Source organism: Apostichopus japonicus, chromosome 13 (assembly GCF_037975245.1).
Source record: "Apostichopus japonicus isolate 1M-3 chromosome 13, ASM3797524v1, whole genome shotgun sequence".
Classification (NCBI taxonomy): Eukaryota; Metazoa; Echinodermata; class Holothuroidea; order Aspidochirotida; family Stichopodidae; genus Apostichopus; species Apostichopus japonicus.
In genome coordinates, this window is record NC_092573.1 from 24,959,659 (window position 1) to 24,982,039 (window position 22,381).

At 37.1% G+C, this 22,381-nt stretch overlaps 3 protein-coding genes across 3 annotated transcripts in view; 1 reads left to right on the forward strand and 2 right to left on the reverse strand.

Moving 5' to 3' along the window:
- LOC139979040 (uncharacterized) overlaps positions 1–22,381 on the forward strand; it is a 37,619-nt gene that overhangs the window by 14,060 nt on the left and 1,178 nt on the right. Inside the window, exons 7-16 of the mRNA XM_071989677.1 lie at positions 9,173–9,260; positions 9,720–9,785; positions 10,041–10,808; positions 11,409–11,462; positions 12,184–12,321; positions 16,521–16,750; positions 19,290–19,407; positions 19,866–19,931; positions 20,187–20,954; positions 21,618–21,671. Coding sequence (XP_071845778.1) covers positions 9,173–9,260; positions 9,720–9,785; positions 10,041–10,808; positions 11,409–11,462; positions 12,184–12,321; positions 16,521–16,750; positions 19,290–19,407; positions 19,866–19,931; positions 20,187–20,954; positions 21,618–21,671 — 2,350 coding nt within the window. The remainder of the gene's footprint in view (positions 1–9,172; positions 9,261–9,719; positions 9,786–10,040; positions 10,809–11,408; positions 11,463–12,183; positions 12,322–16,520; positions 16,751–19,289; positions 19,408–19,865; positions 19,932–20,186; positions 20,955–21,617; positions 21,672–22,381) is intronic.
- On the reverse strand, positions 4,890–6,968 carry LOC139978625 (zinc metalloproteinase nas-15-like). Its single transcript, XM_071988983.1, has one exon. The coding sequence runs from the start codon at positions 6,895–6,897 to the stop codon at positions 5,752–5,754; it is 1,146 nt and encodes a 381-aa protein (XP_071845084.1). The 5' UTR covers positions 6,898–6,968; the 3' UTR covers positions 4,890–5,751.
- Positions 15,153–17,115, reverse strand: LOC139978623 (zinc metalloproteinase nas-15-like). The gene has a single exon (XM_071988982.1). It carries the CDS (start codon positions 17,057–17,059, stop codon positions 15,914–15,916), a length of 1,146 nt encoding a protein of 381 aa, XP_071845083.1. The 5' UTR covers positions 17,060–17,115; the 3' UTR covers positions 15,153–15,913.

Sequence of the window (22,381 nt, forward strand, 5' to 3'; positions counted from 1 at the left end):
AGACTTCAAACGTTTAACAGTAAAAAAAAATAGTAATATTTAATTATATGAGTGCGCAACAAAGTTTCCACCATTGTCTCAGAATTGTATAGTGAATCCTTCTTTGTACTCGTATTCTAGTATAATTGACTGTACACATACTCACACTCACCCTCATTGGTTTGTACTCAAGAAAGTATGGAAATCAAGTACATAAATATTAGTGTTAGATAAGTACCTGTTCGTAAAGACTCCAATATACTCGTATTCATTCCAAGGTAAAATTCTACTCATGGTACTCATACTGTTGTACTCATGTTATACAAGTCTGGTAACTCGATAATTAGGAACATATATGTTAGCTTGTTTGAGAGGTAACCATTTAATTATGAATATTACGTAGTATGTTAGAATACCATTAAGCATGAGTTGGTTATACATTTTGCATGACATTCACTTACGTGGTTAATCGTACTAAATATTACACATCAGTCAGCGTTTCGTAAGAAATAAATGCAAATATATTGTTGATAGTTGGGTGAGAGGGGGTGGGGTGAGGAAGGGGGTAAGTTTCATATATTAATCGGTGATAATTGATTCGTGACCTGAGGTATATGTTATACTGTCTGCGGGAAGGACAAGGTATGGGTAAAAAAATAGTAACTAAAAATCACAATATTTGTCTAGCCAAACTCACTTAATGGACAATTGAACCTGTTTGTAAAAAAAATCTTAATTCCTCGAAAGTTGTCGAGCCGATTCCCTGTCAGTAGAAAGTGTACACGCGCATGTGCTGTCAAATGAATTTACCCAATCAATCAATGATCACGTTTGCATCTGATATGACGTAATTTATTAAATATATATGTTGAAATATATACTATGTTGCAGATGTCATTTTTCTTTTGTATAGTTATTGGCAGGAATACAATATCCTATCTAGGGAAACATTGCAACTTATGCTGTTTGACAAAATACTAGCCTAAACGATGACTTGCATTTAATGATATTGATTATGTTCCACGAAAATTGAGCAATTAATGATACTATCGGATAATCAACGGCCGGACGCCCGTATGCAATAGAAGCCAATAGGTCAAAATAATTGAGCCCAACCATCAGTCTAACATTGACAATAATATGGGCGGTAGTACTCACTGGTAAGTGTTCTGGACGAACTAAAGCTGATTCCTCGTTCGTTTTAGCTATAATTGCAAACGCAATGAAAGAAAGTGCTATAAAAAAAAGCAAAAACTTATGAAGATATGAGTGATCTTAAACAAAGAAGTCTCTGAGACTAGCGAAACACTGGACAATTAACCTACAGCAACTTTTTAGAAGGTACTAGGGGACATGACTTACCAGTGACACCATTTGAATGCACTGGCAGTATAGGCTACCATCCCACTCTTACAAATGTGTAAGCCAATCAGGGGTCTTTCATCAACTCTAGAAAATGTGAAACTCTGGATGCAATTTAACCGTCTTAAGATGAATGATGAAAAATCGGAGTTTATCGTTTTCGGAAGCAATCGCCAACTATCAAAGTGCAATACAGACGTTTTATCCATTGGGGACACTCCCGTCCGTCGTACCCATAGTGTGAAGCTACTAGGTGTTTACTTGGATGAAACCCTCAATCTCAAACATCATATTTCCATGAAAGCTCGTGCATCAGCCCTCGCCATGTTTAATCTGAAGAAGATCCGGAAATATTTGGACAAGTCGACATGTCTCAAAATTGCAAATGCCATGATTTTCTCTCATATGGACTATTGCAATGGTCTTTTTATCAACCTCCCGGCCTCCACACTTCATCCCCTACAAAGGATCCAAAATTACACGGCTAAAATTATTCTCGGCAGATCAAAATATGATAGTGCCTCCGCAACATTGAAGGAGCTGAACATCCTCCCCGTCAATGTCCGTGCCGAGTACAAGATCCTCCTCCTCGTTTATAAGTGTATACATAATTCAGCACCAGCTTATCTGTCCGAGTTGCTGGAAATTAAGACACCTGGTCGTTCAACACGCTCGTCAAAGGGCATCCTTCTCAAGGAAGCCACTAAATACTAACCCGCGTAGCGGTTCGGTTCATCGGTAAGGATCCCGAGCGAGAATGATCTCACCTGACGTCACAGTCTTGCATAACTACGTAGATGCACATGTTGTACATTTCACGTGTACAGTGCGGGTACGAGCTCGTGTAACACGTACGAATTGCCGGGCCAAGTCCCGCTCGCGATTAAGTAAAAGAGGTGAAAATAGGAGACAAGTACACAAATATATCCAAACGTTACACGGTTTATTCTTGACATTCTAAGTTAACAAATGTATATAAGAAAGCTGCAAGAAAGTACTGTTGTATTTATCTTTATATCTCAAGTATAGCAGGTCTCACAAGTTATTACACAGAGTTAACTAACCTCCAAGACCTGGTTGTGTACATATATCATTTTAAAAACTACAAGTACCGTTTCAAACCCATATATCTATCTTCATCTCAAGTAACAGGTGTCACAAGTTATTACAGAGAGTCAACTAACCTCCAAGACCTGGTTGTGTACATATATCATTTTAAAAACTGTGAGTACCGTTTCAAACCCATATATCTATCTTCATCTCAAGTAACAGGTCTCACAAGTTATTACATAGAGTAAACTAACCTCCTAGACCTGGTTGTGTACAAATATCAAATTTAAAAGCTGCAAAATTCACTTCAAACGTTTAGATCTATCTTCATTTCAAATAACAGGTCTCACAAGTTATTACATAGAGTCAACTAACCTCCTAGACCTGGTTGTGTACATATATCATTTTAAAAACTGCAAGTACCGTTTCAAACCGCTATTATATCTATCTTTATCTCGTAGCAGGCCTCACAAGTTGTTACATAGAGTCAACTAACCTCCAAGACCTGGTTGTGTACATATATCATTTTAATCTCGTAGCAGGCCCCACAAGTTATTACATAGAGTCAACTAACTTCCGAGACCTGGGCAAAATAACGTAATTCGGGAACCGAGAGCGCCGAGCACAGTTGCACCCGAAACCGAGTTCCGAGGGCACTCGAAATGGTCCGACCCGCTGTAGGGGTTAGTATTTAGTGGCTTCCCCTTCTCAAGGTTCCTTTCACACGCCGCAAATGTTTCGCAGGCCGCTCTTTCAGCGTCGCTGGCCCTAGACTTTGAAACGCTCTCCCCGTCGACACGAGAAATTCGAAGACCATCAGAACTTTTAAATCGTTTTTATAATTGTTTTGTTTGTTCAGCGCCATTGAGGTTTTTTTTTTACAGTAATGTGCGCTTTACCAAGTGTTACCACCTTAACCTTAACCTTAAGCCTATTACCCTCCTTCCAGATGAGAGTCAACGATCACATGAAGCCATACAAGCATTACCAGTTAAGCGGTTTCCAATTTCATTGGACAGGGGGAAATGAAATGTCCGACCAAACAGTATTTCTGCGTTTTATTAACGGCTTTCAATGTAACAGTTAGGAAGCTGAAAATTGTTCATGTCATCCAAATAACAAAGATGACAACCATCTAATGTTGTTCTGTCCGAATCGTGTTTGCATATAGGCCTACAAATCGGTCAACAGATTAGAAGTTGTTTAACGCATTTCACTCTCTATAATGTTCATATAAGATGCCCAATTAAAGCGAATTGCGAACAAAAACCATTGGCTATCAATAAACCGTGTTCAATTATCATCAAATAACAGAAAATTCCAAGGATTGCTACCTTTTGTCCCTAGAATTTAAGTCTCCAAGTCAACGCTGCGCTGTAGTAATGTTAAACTTTGTACCGCCGTCTGAGATCGCAGCTCTGATAAATCATTAATTCAATATTATCAATTCGATATTATCATTTTCAATATTATCAATTCAATATCAATTCAATATCAATTCAATTCAATTCAATTCAATATTATCAATAAATCAATTCGAGTCACACCCAGATTAATGTATGTCGTCCAGTTACAGAGTTGTTGACAATTAACAATTTATAATCATGGACGTTAAATATGAATGTGAGAGACTGACTTCTGTCAGCTTTCGGCTTTGATAAGCCAATGAGGCTTTTCCGCGAGTTCCGGCTTGCAGGAGGATCTAATATACATACATACATCATCTCGTAGTTCATTTAAGCAAAATCCTTGGTTATTCTTTGTTATTCTTTGTGGAGTGGAGTTAATATAAAGTATGGACAAAGTGGGAAAAGAAAATCTGAAAGCTTCACTTTTTGGGAGTTTAGCCCAGAATTATCAATATATATAAATCAGGCTATGCCTAAATGATACCTCTTGCTTTGGAATGATTGAAGATCTAAGCAGTTTGTAATAATTTTGCTTTACAAAGTATCAGCCTTCCTCAAAAAATAAAATACACTTATGAAGGAACCACATGTTCGCAATAGAATATCTCATGTTGTGCCTCTAAATAATTTATTCAGAATATTGACAGCTGTTTTATATATAGATTTCAAGTAATACAACGTAAAGTTATTGATGAAGTCATCCCTCAAGGAAGCAATCAAAAAAATACATCTCCCTAAACTATTTTAATATTAATTGTCAGCTGATAACAAGGATATATCGACAAGGGAAAAAAACAGAATCTCTCATGATGAAATGGTTAGCTTGTGGAAAATTGTGGTACCGTAGTGATTTGTATGGGAAAAGAAGGGTGGGGCATTAAAGAGGGGTTAAGCAGATGAAAGAGGCAGATGTTTAAGTGACTTGAATAAATGTTCCTAAATAACACGGAGAATATCCGTTTCATCCGTATGCGGCTGATGGGGTGCATTGCTTCAGAAACAAAATAATGTTAAGTCCCAGAAGGACTGCTACGTTTAAAGTTGAAGTTTAAGTTTAAGTGAATTAAAAAAGAAGACATATATATTCTTTAACGGTTTTTTTATTGCAAACTTTCAAACTATTGCAAACTAATAGAAATAAGGCAAGTTATTATATAAACACATAACAATGTGCGAACCAGCGCAACTCAAGTACATGTAAATTATCAAATTTAGAGGTTATAGTAAATTATAGAAAAAAGCTTATGCTGTAAACTATTAAATATATAAACACGATATGAAAATGATAAGTTAACCAAATTATTGATATAATCTTTTAGCTTACGACTAAAGAAAATTTGTCATTAATTGTTGGTTAAATAGCAAATAGCATGAAGTAATTATTTTTTAATTCAGTCTTGAATTTACAAATATAAACTCATGATGCTTAATACGAACTATCCTGTGATGAAGGGCAAGATATTAGGGATATTAAGTCAACAGTGTGAGCCTACATAAATGACGTGCCACTATCTTCATAAAAGTAATATAGACTAGATAAATGGTCAACAATATTGCCAAAAATATGATGGAAATTTAGATATTGATCACCCATGGTCAAATTACAACAAACATTTGACTGCATGCACTTGAAACATGGCTAACCACAGTGAGACAGTTCATCGTCTATTTAAAATGCATAATAATGCGAACCTCCGGTAAGTACTTTTGAAAACCACAAGCATATTTTTCGTTCCAATCTGAGCCCAATATGCTGATGAGAAATGACCTTAACGACACACGAATTTTTAATATATTTCATGGTAATACTTTTAGGGAGAAAACCAGTAGATATTAAACGTCTTAAATGATACATATCTATGAATATTGAATACTGGACATTATAATGATTCGATATAATGTAAAATCTATAGAAGTAATAATAACATCGATGTTTTCTCTTTAAACATTCTTAACATACGTTACAACTCTGTCTACACGATATCCTCATATACAGTGGATTTCGCGTACACTCTCCGTTACTCGCCCACCTCGCACAGTTGACGTTGTCGTCTGCACAGTTTGATGAAGACCGTCTGCACTGCTGACAACTTACGGGACAGTTCGGTAGCATCCAAGCAGGATTCCTCGAACACTCTCCTCTTGCAGCCCAAGCTGAACAGTTGGGATGAGTTTCTTCACAATCGGGGTTGGTTTCGTCTCCTTCCGTCTCGGTGGTATCCTCACATCCATAGTAACGATTGATTTTAAGAATATCAGTAGCGCTGAAGTCGTTTCTGTTGCCTATGGAAACTCCCGCCTGTCGAGGAACTATAGTCGGTCGTCCGTTGCGGCTGAAGGCATTCATTGGATAATGCATGATAGAGTAATAGTCATAACGGGTTTGTAAATGATCAATAGTGTCCTGGTTATACCTGACAAAGTTGTACTCTAATCCAGACTGGATGTTTTGGTAATAAACGGTTACAAATTGATCTCTGTCGGTTCTTGTTTGTTCGTGTTGAAATCCTACAGCATGCATTAGTTCGTGCATGATGGTTCCTCTGTGAAAGTTACAAGCGCCCCCAACCGACAATTCTTGGCGTCCTCCTCTTCGACCAACCGCCGAAAAGCAACCCTGTCTTGGTACGATGTGAACGTAATCTCTTTGTCCATTCCAAGGAGTAAACCGAATACAGGTTGTTTGGTGGTAACGGTTAATGGCGGCAAGGATTCTTTGTCGAGCACCGGCGTCGAAGGAACGGTCGATAAAATACGGCACGACACCTCCTGGCCACCGTACATTACGGTTACGAACAGCATTCTGGGCAACCTGAGAAACGTTGTAGTCGACTTTGATGTCGCCCTCTATCAGATAATGTTCAATTCCTGAGTCAATGTTTTGATTTTCTTTAAATATGTACTCCATACTGTCCTCCTCCTGGTTGGTACCAAAGATGCTCAGTTCGAGTGGTGTTGGCAGCTTGGAGATAACCTCAAAACTGGGCACTTGATTCAACTCGCCATTAACAAGATCAATCGGGTTGTCTCTGCTCAGTGGTATACAGGACGAGTAGCTCACCAGCACTATGGTTAAAATAAATGATACAATCTTCATCTTGATGTACGGCTCTCTGTATGTTCTGTCAGTGATTGATAACGTCCTCGGTAGCTGAAGATTGGTGATTCTATGACGGTTTGTCGGGCTGTGTGTCGGTATTTATTAGTTTGAACAAGTTCAACAACTTCCGATGACTGGCTTAAACGGCTAGCCTTTCAATGACCTCGTTTGTGACGTTCAATCCTTATTTGGTTAATGTACTTACACTCTACCAAGTAAAATCTAGTCACGTAATGGGGTTGTCTTTGATTTTTTCGACCCTGGGAATCGTCATATCTAAATGTGAACAACTAATGGTATGGTAACAAAGTGAGTCAATTGATTGTGTTTTACTGCTTGGTCATATTTACGAGATTATATCCTTACATGGCTCAATTTATGTGACGTCACAGCAAGGGAAAATCATGTGTTCCTTGGTCACTCAGTGACCCTGCAAAAACTCAAGATGGTTGGTTATCGTTAATTTCAGGTATAAATGGTTATAGCAGTAATATGATCCATATTCCCCACACCCCTCATCCCAGCCCTAGAAATTTAAGTTTCAATACGAGCTCGATATCGTTTTATTAACAAGAATGACCAAAAGCAACAGATATTCCGGGCGGGGTGTTTCATTGTCTGATTTATTGTACTGTGCTTAAACATTATGTTTAGTGCTAACTGTATTGCTATATTGTATTTAACTGGCACAAAAATATGAGAACTAAATACGTTAATAACGTTAGGTTAGAATCGAAGACCTTTTTTTATATATCGCTGCTTCAGTGTCTTCATATAACCATGGACTTGTCGTTCGATTCAATCACTATGGAAAGATAGCAGGAAAGAGCTATTAGGACCAGTCAGTCCTATATGCATCTTGCCGTGTTAGAAGATGATGTTTAGGTGTATATTTATAATCCTTTCGTCAGTAGTAAGTCAGTGTACTTATTTATTCGTCGGTCTGTCCAAACTGTGCACATATCCATCATACTTCATTAACCACCTTCTTCTTTGGCTTTTCCCAAATGTTACAAACGCATAGATACCATATAATTGATAATGTAACTTTGAATGCCGCAGTAGAAAGGCTACTTTCCCCTGTAACAATAATCACAACAATCATAAACATTCTACTAATGTGACGATGTAAAACCTCCGGCCGATCCTCACAACAACAAGGGGGACAAAGTAATGTATAATATTCCTGTCGTACGTTAGTTTCTAAACTTTCCTTTTCATTTACGTAAGAAGATAACTTTGAACCAGTACCATTGCCGGATTTTACCATTGTTCAAGATGGTCCGGACAAACGGCTCCCGGTATAGGGTGCACAAAAAGCCAAAAGGAACAAAGGCAGGGTGCAGGGAAGAAATGACCTGTTCAAATATTTCACCGAATATCTTTAAAATAGAGGATATATCAAAATAGTAGATCAATAGAAAGTATGATTGAAATTGTTATTGTATATACAGACACGTTAACTGTGCACCTGAAGTAATTAACACGTTCATACAATGCCTGTGTTGGTTGCGTTGAACATCGAATTGATGTCTGTCCCGGGGCCACGGAAAATGTTAATTCGACCCTGTCCAGTGGATACGTCATCATATTGTAAGATTTTATTTAAAATATCCTGTGCATAAACCACACGCACCCCTCCTAACAATATCATGGAGTCTCAACCCCAGCGCCCACCTTCTCAGTGCAGACAGTAATTATAAATTAAATCCTAGTGTATAGTACATAAATGTATAATATGTGTGTGCGTAACAACCTAAACAGTCGAAAATTCTTCAACATTGTTTGAAAAGATATGAAATATAGCACCATTTTGCATCTGAGCACCTTACCAATTTTCACCAACATTTCTAAGGGTGCCCCCTCCTCTCGATGAAATAATATATTAGCCCCCCCCCCCCCTCCTCCTACCCCAAATAGAAAAATGGTGGTCTCGCTGCTGTACAACTGGCGAGTGATAAAGAGGATAATGAATTTGCGAGACTCCAGTATTCCATCTATGGATCTTTGTCTATAAAGTTCATTCATGAGTGACGTCATGTATGACGGAAGCAATTAAGATAAATACCTCCCCTGACCTCTATCACGATTAATTGTCAGCTGATATCTAGGACACCCATCGACTATTACCTTCATCCTTAATACAGCAGAATCATTGAGTGACGTGTCCATGTTTTCAGGTTCTGAAAAGATATTTAAACTTTCAGCAAAGTAAATTCATTCAAATTTTGAACATTCGTAGAAGAGACGACAAGCAAGCTAATTCAACAAGATGTCTTCATCCATTGTTTTCTGGATCAGTCTTTTACTATCTCTTTATTCTCTCACCACTGGATCACCATTATGGGACGCCGAAAATGGTAAGTAGTTTACATCGTTAAGTTATTTTCTTAGTTATTTAACGGAAGATTTGTGATTGAACTTCTGTTAAAATTTTAAGACACAAGAGAACATTTATTACCGTTTTGCGTATTAATTTGTTACAATTTTATACAAAATGTAACATTTCTTTACTATTCAAATAGCAAAAACGTAATTATTAGTAACTGCAAAACATATCTCTTAATTCTAATATTATAAAAATTACAATTGTTCTCATGTATTTAGGAGTTCCGCATTAGACATAATTGATTAACTATTTCTAATATTATTAGGCTAGTCAATGACAGATTTGTGTATCTTAATAACAACAAAGATGAAGATATCCATCCATGCTGGAATACGACGTCCAGAATTTATATGACGTCATAATCTTTGGATCCTCATAAATTGTAAATAAAGTTATAATCGTAATATTTATCATTATTTTTATTTTCCAGAAATCGAAAACAGACTAGAATTAGAAAACTTCGAGGCTCGATTTTACAGCCAACTAGAAGAAACAGGTAAATGAAATAGTAACTCCATCATATTAATTTCTATCTTGTTAAAGAACCGTATAAAGCAATCCACTGCTTGGTTATCAAATCATCTTTTCAATGTCTTTTTAATGAAAGGTAGTGTTTGTGAATTCAATTTTGTCGAGCACGTCATATAAAAAAAAAACCAATTTAAAAAAAAATAACAAAGACCTAAAGTTAAATATTAGATTGAAAATATATCTGTGTTTCTAATATTCCTTGACTATTTTACGTATACAGATCCAAACAACCCATTGGAAGTCAGAGGAGATCGACCGGGTCAGGCTAATGAACAATCGAGATGTGACGTCATCACAGGTGTGCCAAATGACGTCAGGTCAGCTCTTCGACTTAGTTCGTTTTACAGCAAATATACGCATGCGTACAACATTCCTGTTTTGGGATCATTTCGTGTGTCTGATAGGGCCTTGCAAAGAGCTTGTTACGTCGTTCGTTTCCTACTAGCTGACAGACCAGATCTAAGGCAGGCCATGTACGCCAAATATGGACGGGTCGCCATCATGGCCACCAACGAAGTAACACAGAACATTCCCGAACATTCCTTTCTGCCACCATTTTGGAACACCCGAGCGAGGGGTCTTGGAGGTACCCTTCAGATACCCGTGTCTACTGGAGCAGAGGAAAACGTCCTTTGTTTGAGAAGTGACGGATACAGAGAGGACATTTTCCTTCATGAATTTGCTCACGGCATTCATAAGATCGCCCTTACAACTGCCGTAGCAGGTTTCAACAGCCGTCTCACCAACGCTTATAATAGCGCCAGAAGACGCGGGCTTTGGCAGAACACGTACGCAGACGACACAGTAGATGAGTATTTCGCGGAAGGGGTTCAGAGCTTCTTTAACGTAGAGTCTCCTCCCGTATTCGGAATACACAATGACATCGACACGAGAGAGGAGCTAGCTGCCTACGATCCTACCCTGTATAACCTAATCAGAGAGGCTTTCCCTTGTATGAACAACATCGTAGACCGTTGTCAAAATCAAAGTAAGTTAGTAATGTTAGTTATATTCAGATTTTCAGTACTTTTGGTTTCTAAACCTGAAGTAAGTTAGTAACGCTATTCATTAGCATGATGAGACGACTTTTCAATAATGAATACACAAATTGATACATTTTCCCAAAACGTTCCCTGTTTGTTTGTTTTTCAAGATGACTGAGTACTACATGGAAAAAAATATATAGGGGATTTCAGTAGTTTATTGCGCAAAATGCTTAACTACAAGTAATACTCAATGTAGATATTGTAAAAATAGAGGAAAGTTGGAGATCCAATACATACAGTTGCTTTAACAGTTTCGGTAAGATAAGTACTTTCAATCAAAGAGAAACTACTACTGGAAGATACCAGAAAAAGTCGGTATGAATGTCACAATTACAAAGTTTCATCAATATATCAGCAATTGCACCTACATATACAGAGACACAGGTTGTGCAAAGGAAATGTTTAGTGAAGTTTCTGCTATCGGTGATGTCTCGTTTTGCTTATCTTTATAAAAAACATTGTTGAAAACTTGTCGTAATGTTCGTGTGTCCTCCCTTCTTGACAAACGCTTAGTTTTTATATTTATCTTTTCTGTACTTTAGGTCAAATTAGCAGCCAGCCTTTGAGAATGAACTGTGCAGGGACAAATACTGGAGGTAAAGACAAATATGTTATTTTCTCATAGAATTTCAATTAACTGAATCTTTGGATTCATGTTATTAAAGACCTGAGACATCCAGAGTGGATTTCTTGCTATTAAACTGGAAACTGTTTTTACATGTATGGTTTACATAATATATATCGATCTTAGATTGTTGTTTTAAATTTTGCATATTTTATCCTGCTATCATGCCAATATAGCTGCAGACGGTTGGAAGTTATGTATATATACATGGGCTTGGGCAAGGAGGAAGGTCGAGGGTGGGGTGGTCTTATTGGGCGGGGGAGGTGGTTCAATCAAGCCCCATTCCCTTTATATCCCTTCGTTTTATTATCTGCAGATTCATTATTTTACCTAGATGATATTTTAAGTATGAAAGTTTAAAAGTATAACTCTCTGAGAATACCGTTAAGTCAACAGACAATTGATATGGCAATTGTTTTACCTTAGCTTTTACGTACTCGCTCGAATTGGAGAAAAAATATATATCCTGTACGTTACTCATTGTGGTTATGTAAAAATCCATACTAGTTAACAACAAAATTGCTTTGTTGAAACAACAAATGAATCCTATAACTAACAGCTGATAGCAAAATGTGATATAACGGATGGTCGGATAAAAGATAAAACTTTGCTTAAAATACTGTCTCCAAATCAGAATGAGTTCTTCGGACAAAGACATAATAATATTTACAATTATTCCATTGTTCTTTCAGGTACAGGAGGCCGTCCAGGGAATCAGTGTGAAGATAGAAACCAGTTCTGTCCGTCTTGGGCTTCTCGGGGTGAATGCCAAAGAAATCCAGCTTACATGTTACCAAACTGTCCATTGAGCTGTAATCAATGCCAGGAATGATTTCCATTCACGTTTATTGTTAGATCAAATGTTCACACCTTAACTGTTAAGTATCATGTTGCGTTGAATCTCCACAATCTCGTGCTACAATATAATCCACCATTATGGAAGAATAAGAAGTCTGAAAACATAATCTGTTACAGAAGTATATCATATCATGAAACGATTATATATATAGGCATAGACTTGAAACGTTTGATTGTGAAAAATTGCAATATTTAATTAAATGGGTGCGCAACAAAGTTGTCACCATTGTATTAAACGGTTAGTAACTATCACAATTGTATAGTGAGTCCGTACTTCGTACTCGTATTCTAGTATAATTGACTGTCATATACTCACCCTTATTGGTTTGTACTCAGGGAAGTTTGGAGATCTAGTACATAGTTATTAGTGTTAGATCAGTACCTATTATTAAAGACTCCTATATACTCGTCTTCATACCAAGGTAAAATTCTACTTATGGTACTCATATTGTTGTACTCGTGTTATACAAGTCTGGTAACTCGATAATTAGGAACATATCTGTCAGCTTGATTGGGGGAACCATTTAGGTATGATTATTACGTAGTATGTTATAATCTGAAAAGTCCAAAATACACCATTAAGCATGAGTTATGTAGGGCATGAACTTACGTGGTTAATCGTACTAAATATTACACATCAATCAGCGTTTCGTAAGAAATAAATTCAAATATTTTGTTGAAAGTTGGGTATGAATAAAAAAAATTCTACTAGAAATATCACATTGTCTGATTATTGTCGACTTACTGTTCCAGCCAAGCTCACTTAATTGACAATTGATCCTGTTTGTAAAATATCATAATTTCCCGAAAGTTGCCGAGCCGTTCCTGTCAGTCGAAAGTATACACGTGTCTGTGCTATCAAATTAATCAACCTATCAATCAATCAATCAGTCAATCACGTTTGCATCTCATATGACGTAATTTATGAAATATACGTTGAAATATGTTGCAGATGTATATTTTCTTGTGTGGTGATTTGCAGGAATACATTATCCTATCTAGGGAAAATTGCGACTTTCGCTGTTTGACAAAATATTGGCATAGTAAACGATGAGTTCCATTTAATGATACTGATAAGTTTTCACGAAAATTCAGCAATTAATGAATTCTATCGGATAATCAACGGACGGGCACCCATGTGCAATAGACGCCAATAAGTCAAAAGAAATTGAGCCCTACCAGCAGCCTAACGTTCTGAACGAACTATAGCTGATTTCATGGTTAGTTTTAGCTCTTAGAAAAGCAATGAAAGAACGTGCTACAAAACAAAGCAGAAGATTTATGAAAGATATGAATGATCTGAAACAAAGAAGTCTCTGAGCCTAGCGAAACACTGGACAATTAACCAATAGTAATGTTTTGAAAGGTACTAGCTTAATGCCTATTACCCTCCTTCCAGAAGAGCGTGAATGACCATGTACATCCTGCCCCACCAGCATTGCCAGTTAATAGTTTTTCAAATTTCGTTGGACGGGGGGGGGGTATGAAATATCCGACCAAACAGTATTACTGCGTTTTATTAACGGCTTTCAATGTAACAGTAAGGCAGCTGAAAATTGTTCATGTCATCCAAATTAACATAGATTTCAACCATGTAATGTTATTCTGTCCGAATCAAGTTTGCATATGGCCTACAAATCGGTCAACAGATTAGAAATTGTTTACCACTTTTCACTCTCTATAATGTTCATCTAAGATACCCCAATTGCAACGTATTGCGAACTAACACCATTGCCTATCAATATGCAGTGGTCAATTTTCATCAAGTAACAGAAAATTCCAAGGATTGTAACCTTTTGTCCCAACATTTTAAGTCTCCATGGCAACGCTGCGCTGTATTAATGTTACACTTTGTACCGCCCTCTAAGAACGCAGCTCTGATAAATCATCTCGTAGTCCATTTCAGCGAAATCCTAAGCCATTCTTCGTGGAGTTAACATGTTTTCTTATCTTTGTTGTCATATTTTGTAAGATAATTCTGAAGTATTATATTCTACCAAAATAAGAGGCAGACAGAGAGAAAGGTGCTGAGAGAGAGAGTTAAAAAAAAAGATACGTTATGAAGGGACACTGCATACGATTATTAGGTCAACATAACGTGAGCGTTTCAAGTTGACTTTTAATATAAGTATCGATAAAGTTGAAGAGGAAAATCTGAAAGTTTCACTTTTTGGCAGTTTAGACCAGAATTGTAAATACATAATAGGCTAGGCCTAAATGATACCTTTTGCTTTGGAATGATTGAAGATCTAAGCAGTGTGTAGTTATTTTGCTTTACAAAATTTCAGCCTTCTTCATGAAATAAAATACACATACGAAGGAACCACATGTTCGCAATAGAATATTTCATGTTGCGCCTTTAGATAATTTATTCAGAATATTGACAACTGCTTTATATAGAGCTTTCAGGTAATACAGCATAGAGTTATTGATGAAGTCTTCCCTCAACGAAGCAATCAAGAGAGATACATCCCCCTAACCTCTATTAATATTAATTGTCAGCTGATAACTAGGATATCTCTCGACAAGGGAAAAAAACAGAATCTATCAGGATGAAATGGTTAGCTTGTGGAAATTCTGGTAGTGATTCGTATGCGATGGGAAAGGTGGGGCATTAGAGAGGTGTGAAGCAGATGAAAGAGGCAGATGTTTAAGTGGCTTGAATGGATATTCCTAAATGACACGGAGAATGTCCGTTTCATACGGATGTGCCTGATGGGGTGCATTGCTTCAAAAACCAACGTTAGGTCCCAGAAGAACTGCTGCGTTTAAAGTTAAAGTTTAAGTGAAGTTAAAAAAGAAAACACTTATATTTTGCAACGATTTCTTTATTGCAAACTTTCAAACTTTTGCAAAATGATAGAAATAAGGTAAGTTATCTATATAAACACATGACACTGTGCGAACCAGCGCAACTCAGGTACATGTAAATTATCAAGTATAGAGGTTATAGTAAATTATAGAAAACATTACACTATGAACAATTAAATATATAATTTTCAGTTAACCCTCGGTTTTACAAATATAAACTCATGATGCTATATACGAACTAGCTTATGATTAAGGCAAATATATTAGGGATATTAAATCACTCAACGGTCTCAGCCTAGAAAGCGTGCCATTTAACTTCATAAAAGTAACACTTTAGATACAAAGTTTAGATAATGAACACCCATGATCAAATTTCAACAAACATTTGACTGCATGTACTTGAAACATAATTATCCACACTAAGACAGTTCGTTGTCTATTTAAAGGAATACTCCTGAACGTCTGTGGAAATGCAAAAGAATCCGAACCTCCGGTTAAGTACTTTTGAAAACCACTAGCATATTTTTCGTTAAAATCTAAGCCAATTATGCTGATGAGAAATGATCTTTAACGACACACGAATCTTGATATATTTCATGGTTATACTTTCAGGAAATAACACAGTTGATATTAAATGCTTAAATGACACATAACTGTGAATATTGAATACTGATTAAATCGTTATAATTATTCAAATATAATGTCTAATCTATAAAACTAATAAAATTATCGATGTTTTCTCTTTAAGCATTCTTAACATACGTTACAACTTTGTCTACACGATGTCCTCATGTATAGTGGATTTCGCGTACACTCTCCGTTACTCGCCCACCTCGCACAGTTGACGTTGTCGTCTGCACAGTTTGATGATGACGGTCTGCACTGCTGACAACTAACGGGACAGTTCGGCAGCATCCAAGCAGGATTCCTGGAACACTCTCCTCTTGCAGCCCAAGCTGAACAGTTGGGATGAGTTTCTTCACAATCGGGGTTGGTTTCGTCTCCTTCCGTCTCGGTGGTATCCTCACATTCATAGTAACGATTGATTTTAAGAATATCAGTAGCGCTGAAGTCGTTTCTGTTGCCTATGGAAACTCCCGCCTGTCGAGGTACTATAGTCGGTCGTCCGTTGCGGCTGAAGGCATTCATTGGATAATGCATGATAGAGTAATAGTCATAACGGGTTTGTAAATGATCAATTGTGTCCTGGTTATACCTGACAAAGTTGTATTCTAATCCAGACTGGATGTTTTGGTAATAAACGGTGACAAATTGATCTCTGTCGGTTCTTGTTTGTTCGTGTTGAAATCCTACAGCATGCATTAGTTCGTGCATGATGGTTCCTCTGTGAAAGTTACAGGCGCCCCCAACCGACAGTTCTTGGCGTCCTCCTCTTCGACCTACGGCCGAAAAACAACCCTGTCTTGGTACGATGTGGACGTAATCTCTTTGTCCATTCCAAGGAGTAAACCGAATACAGGTTGTTTGATGGTAACGGTCAATGGCGGCAAGGATTCTTTGTCGAGCACCGGCGTCGAAGGAACGGTCGATAAAATACGGCACGACACCTCCTGGCCACCGTACATTACGGTTACGGACAGCATTCTGGGCAACCTGAGAAACGTTGTAGTCGACTTTGATGTCGCCCTCTATCAGATAATGTTCAATTCCTGAGTCAATGTTTTGATTTTCTTTAAATATGTACTCCATACTGTCCTCCTCCTGGTTGGTACCAAAGATGTTCAGTTCGAGTGGTGTTGGCAGCTTGGAGTTAACCTCAAAACTGGGCACTTGATTCAACTCGGTATTAACAAGATCAATCGGGTTGTCTCTGCTCAGTGGTATACATGATGAGTAGCTCACCAGCACTATGGTTAAAATTACCGATGCGACCTTCATCTTGTCTCCGTTTGTTCTGTCAGTGATTGATAACGTCTTTAGTAGCTGAAGATTGATGTTTCTATGACGGTTAGTCGAGCTGTGTGTGGGTATTTATTAGTTTGAACAAGTTCAACAACTTCCGATGACTGGCCTAAACGGCTAACCTTTCAATGACCTCGTTTGTGACGTTCAATCCATATTTGGTTAATGTACTTACACTCTACCAAGTAAAGTCTAGTCACGTAATGGAGTTGTCTTTGATTTTTTTCGACCCTGAGAATCGTCATATCTAAATGTGAACAACTAATGGTATGGTAACAAAGTGAGTCAATGGATTGTGTTTTACTGCTTGGTCATATTTACGAGATTATATCGTTACATGGCTCAATTTATGTGACGTAACAGCAAGGGACAATCATGTGTTCCTTGGTCACTCAGTGACCCTGGAAAAACTCGAGATGGTTGGTTATCGTTATGACTGATTTCAGGTATCAATGGTTGTAGCAGTAACACGATCCATCTTCCCCACACGACTCATCCCAGCCCTAGAAATTAAAGTTTCAATACGAGCTCCATATCTTTTAATTAACAAGAATGACCAAAAGCAACAGATATTCCGGGTGTGAGTGTTTCATTGTCTGATTTATTGTACTGTGCTTAAACATATAATTATAAAAATTATGTTTAGTTCTAACTGTATTGCTATATTGTATTTAACTTGTGATAACATATGAGAACTAAATATGAAATTGAAAATAGAAAAATAACGTTTGGTTAAAGTCTGAGACCTTTTTTTCGTATATCGCTGCTTCAGTGTCTTCATATAACCATGGACTTGTCATTCGATTCAGTCACTATGGAAAGATAGCAGGAAAGAGCTATTAGGACCATTCAGTCCTATATGCATCTTGCTGTGTTAGATGATGATTTTTTAGATGTATATTTATAATCCTTTCGTCAGTAGTAGTCAGTGTACTTATTTGTTTCGTCGGTCTGTCCAAACTGTGCACATATCCATCATACTTCATTAACCACCTTCTTCTTTGGCTTTTCCCAAATGTTACAAACGCATAGATACCATAATTGATAATGTAACATTGAATGCCGCAGTAAAAAGGCTACTTTCCCCTGTAAAAATAATCACAACAATCATAAACATTCTACTAATGTGACGATGTAAAACCTCCGGCCGATCCTCACAACAACAACAAGGGAGACAAAGTAATGTATAATATTCCTGTCGTACGTTAGTTTCTAAACTTTCCTTTTCATTTACGTAAGAAGATAACTTTGAACCAGTACCATTGCCGGATTTTACCATTGTTCAAGATGGTCCGGACAAACGGCTCCCGGTATAGGGTGCGCAAAAAGTCAGAAGGAACAAAGGCAGGGTGCAGGGAAGAAATGACCTGTTCAAATATTTCAACGATCATCTTCAAAATAGAGGATATATCAAAATAGTAGATCAATAGAAAGTATGATTGAGATTGTAATTGTATATACAGACACGTTAACTGTGCACCTGAAGTAATTAACACGTTCATACAATGCCTGTGTTGGTTGCGTTGAACATCGAATTGATGTCTGTCCCGGGGCCACGGAAAATGTTAATTCGACCCTGTCCAGTGGATACGTCATCATATTGTAAGATTTTATTTAAAATATCCTGTGCATAAACCACATGCACCCCTCCTAACAATATCATGGGGTCTCAACCCCAGCGCCCACCTACTCAGTGCAGACAGTAATTATAAATTAAATCCTAGTGCATAGTACATAAATGTAAACAGTCGAAAATTCTTCAACAATGTTTCAAAAGATATGAAATATAGCACCATTTTGCATCTGAGCACCTTACCAATTTTCACCAACATTTCTAAGGGTGCCCCTCCTCTCTATGAAATAATATATTAGCCCCCCCCCCCCTCCTCCTACCACAAATAGAAAAATGCTGGTCTCGTGATAAAGAGGATAATGAATTTGCGAGACTCCAGTATTCCATTTATGGATCTTTGTCTGTAAAGCTCATTCATGAGTGACGTCATGTATTACGGAAGCAATTAAGATAAATACCTCCACTGACCTCTATCTCGATTAATTGTCAGCTGATATCTAGGAAACCCATCGACTATTATCTTCATCCTTAATACAGCAGAATCATTGAGTGACGTGTCCATGTTTTCAGGTTCTGAAAAGATATATAAGATATATAAGTCTGTAAATTCATTCAAATTTTGAACATTCGTAGAAGAGACTACAAGCAAGCTATTTCAACAAGATGTATTCATCCATTGTTTTCTGGATCAGTCTTTTACTATCTCTTCATTCTCTCACCACTGGATCACCATTATGGGACGCCGAAAATGGTAAGTAGTTTACCTCGTTAAGTTATTTTCTTAGTTAGTAACGGAAAATTTGTGATTGAACTTCTGTTAAAATTTTAAGACACAAGAGAAAATTTATTACCGGTTTGCGTATTAATTTGTTTACAATTTTATACAAAATGTAACATTTCTTTACTAATCAAATAGCAAAAACGTAATTATTAGTAACTGCAAAACAAATCTCTTAATTCTATTATTATTAATATTACAATTGTTCTCATGTATTTAGGAGTTCCACATTAGACAAAATTGATTAACTATTTCTAATATTATTAGGCTAGTCAATGACAGATTTGTGTATCTTAATAACAACAAAGATGAAGATATCCATCCATGCTGGAATACGACGTCCAGAATTTATATGACGTCATAATCTGTGGATCCTAATAAATTGTAAATAAAGTTATAATCGTAATATTAATCATTATTTTATTTTCCAGAAATCGAAAACAGACTAGAATTAGAAAACTTCGAGGCTCGATTTTACAGCCAACTAGAAGAAACAGGTAAATGAAATAGTAACTCCATCATATTAATTTCTATCTTGTTAAAGAACCGTATAAAGCAATCCACTGCTTGGTTATAAAATCATCTTTTCAATGTCTTTTTAATGAAAGATAGTGTTTGTGAATTCAATTTTGTCGAGCACGTCAGATAAAAAAAAATCAATTATTAAAAAAAATAACAAAGACCTAAAGTTAAATATTAGATTGCAAATATATCTGTGTTTCTAATATTCCTTGACTATTTTACGTATACAGATCCAAACAGCCCATTGGAAGTCAGAGGAGATCGACCGGGTCAGGCTAATGAACAATCGAGATGTGACGTCATCACAGGTGTACCAAATGACGTCAGGACAGCTCTTCGACTTAGTTCGTTTTACAGCAAGTATACACATGCGTACAACATTCCTGTTTTGGGATCATTTCGTGTGTCTGATAGAGCCTTGCAAAGAGCTTGTTACGTCGTTCGTTTCCTACTAGCTGACAGACCAGATCTAAGGCAGGCCATGTACGCCAAATATGGACGGGTCGCCATCATGGCCACCAACGAAGTAACACAGAACATTCCTGAACATTCCTTTCTGCCACCATTTTGGAACACCCGAGCGAGGGGTCTTGGAGGTACCCTTCAGATACCCGTGTCTACTGGAGCAGAGGAAAACGTCCTTTGTTTGAGAAGTGACGGATACAGAGAAGACATTTTCCTTCATGAATTTGCTCACGGCATTCATAAGATCGCCCTTACAACTGCCGTAGCAGGTTTCAACAGCCGTCTCACCAACGCGTATAACAGTGCCAGAAGACGCGGGCTTTGGCAGAACACGTACGCAGACGACACAGTAGATGAGTATTTCGCGGAAGGGGTTCAGAGCTTCTTTAACGTAGAGTCTCCTCCCGTATTCGGAATACACAATGACATCGACACGAGAGAGGAGCTAGCTGCCTACGATCCCACCCTGTATAACCTAATCAGAGAGGCTTTCCCTTGTATGAACAACATCGTAGACCGTTGTCAAAATCAAGGTAAGTTGGTCATGTTAATTCAGGTTCAGATTTTCAGTACTTTTGGTTTCTAAAATTCAAAGTAAGTTAGTAACGCTATTCATCAGCGTGATGAGACGACTTTTCAATAATGAATACACAAATTGATACATTTTCCCAAAACGTTCCCCGTTGTTTGTTTTTCAAGATGACTGAGTACTAATAGGAAATTATTTTAGGTGATTTCAGTAGTTTACTGCGCAAAATGCCTAACTGCAAGTAATACTCAATGTAGATATTGTAAAAATAGAGAAAATTGGAGATCCAATGTATACAGTTGCTTTAACAGTTTTCAGTAAGATTAGTATTTTCAACCAAAGAGAAACTACGGCTGAAAGATACCACAAAACTTCGGTATGAATGTCACAAATAACAAAGTTTCATCAATATATTAGCAATTGCACCTACATATACATAGACACAGGTTGTGCAAAGGAAATGTACAGTGAAGTTTCTGCTATCGGTGATGCCTCGATTTGCTTATCTTTATAAAATAATTGTTTCAAACTTGGCCTAATGTTCGTGTGTCCTCCCTTCATTGTTTAAAACTTGTTTAAAAGATTGTTTCAAACTTGTCGTAATGTTCGTGATTCCTCCCTTCTTGACAAACGCTTATTTTTTATATTTATCTTTTTTGTACTTTAGGTCAAATTAGCAGCCAGCCGTTGAGAATGAACTGTGCAGGGACAAATACTGGATGTAAAGACAAATATGTTATTTTCTCATAGAATTTCAATAGACTGAATCTTGAAACATCCAGGGTGAATTTCTTGCTATTAAACTGGAAACTGTTTTTATCTGTATGGTTTACATAATATATCGATTTTAGATTGTTGTTTTTATATTTGCATATTTTATCCTGCTATCATGCTAATAAAGCTGCAGACGGTTTGAAGCTATGTATATATACTTGAGCGTAGGCAAGGAGGAAGGGAGAGGGTGGGATCGGGCTATTCGGCAGAGGTGGTTCAATCAAGCCCCATCCTCTTATATCCCTTCGTTTTATAATCTGCAGATTCATTATTTTACCTAGATGATATTTTTAGTATGAAGTACACTTTAAAAGTAACTCTCCGAGAATACCGTTAAGACAACAGACAATTGATATGGCAGTTGTTTAACCATAGTTTTTACGTACTCGCTCGAATGGGTAAAAATATATACCATGTATGTTACTTATAGTACTAAATCACACAAAACAAAGTTATGTAAGCATCCATACTATTTAACTACAAAATTGCTTTGTTGGAACAACAGATGAATCCTATAACTAACAGCTGATAGAAAACTGTGATCTATCGCATGGTCGGATAAAAGATAAAACTTTGCTTAAAATATTGTCTCCAAATCAGAATGAGTTCTTCGAACAAAGACATAATAACATCTACAATTATTACATTGTTCTTTCA

Bases quoted from the DNA above. Each gene is read 5' to 3' on its own strand.
- LOC139978625 (XM_071988983.1), bottom strand. From the start codon at position 6,897: ATGAAGATTGTATCATTTATTTTAACCATAGTGCTGGTGAGCTACTCG.
- LOC139978623 (XM_071988982.1), bottom strand. From the start codon at position 17,059: ATGAAGGTCGCATCGGTAATTTTAACCATAGTGCTGGTGAGCTACTCA.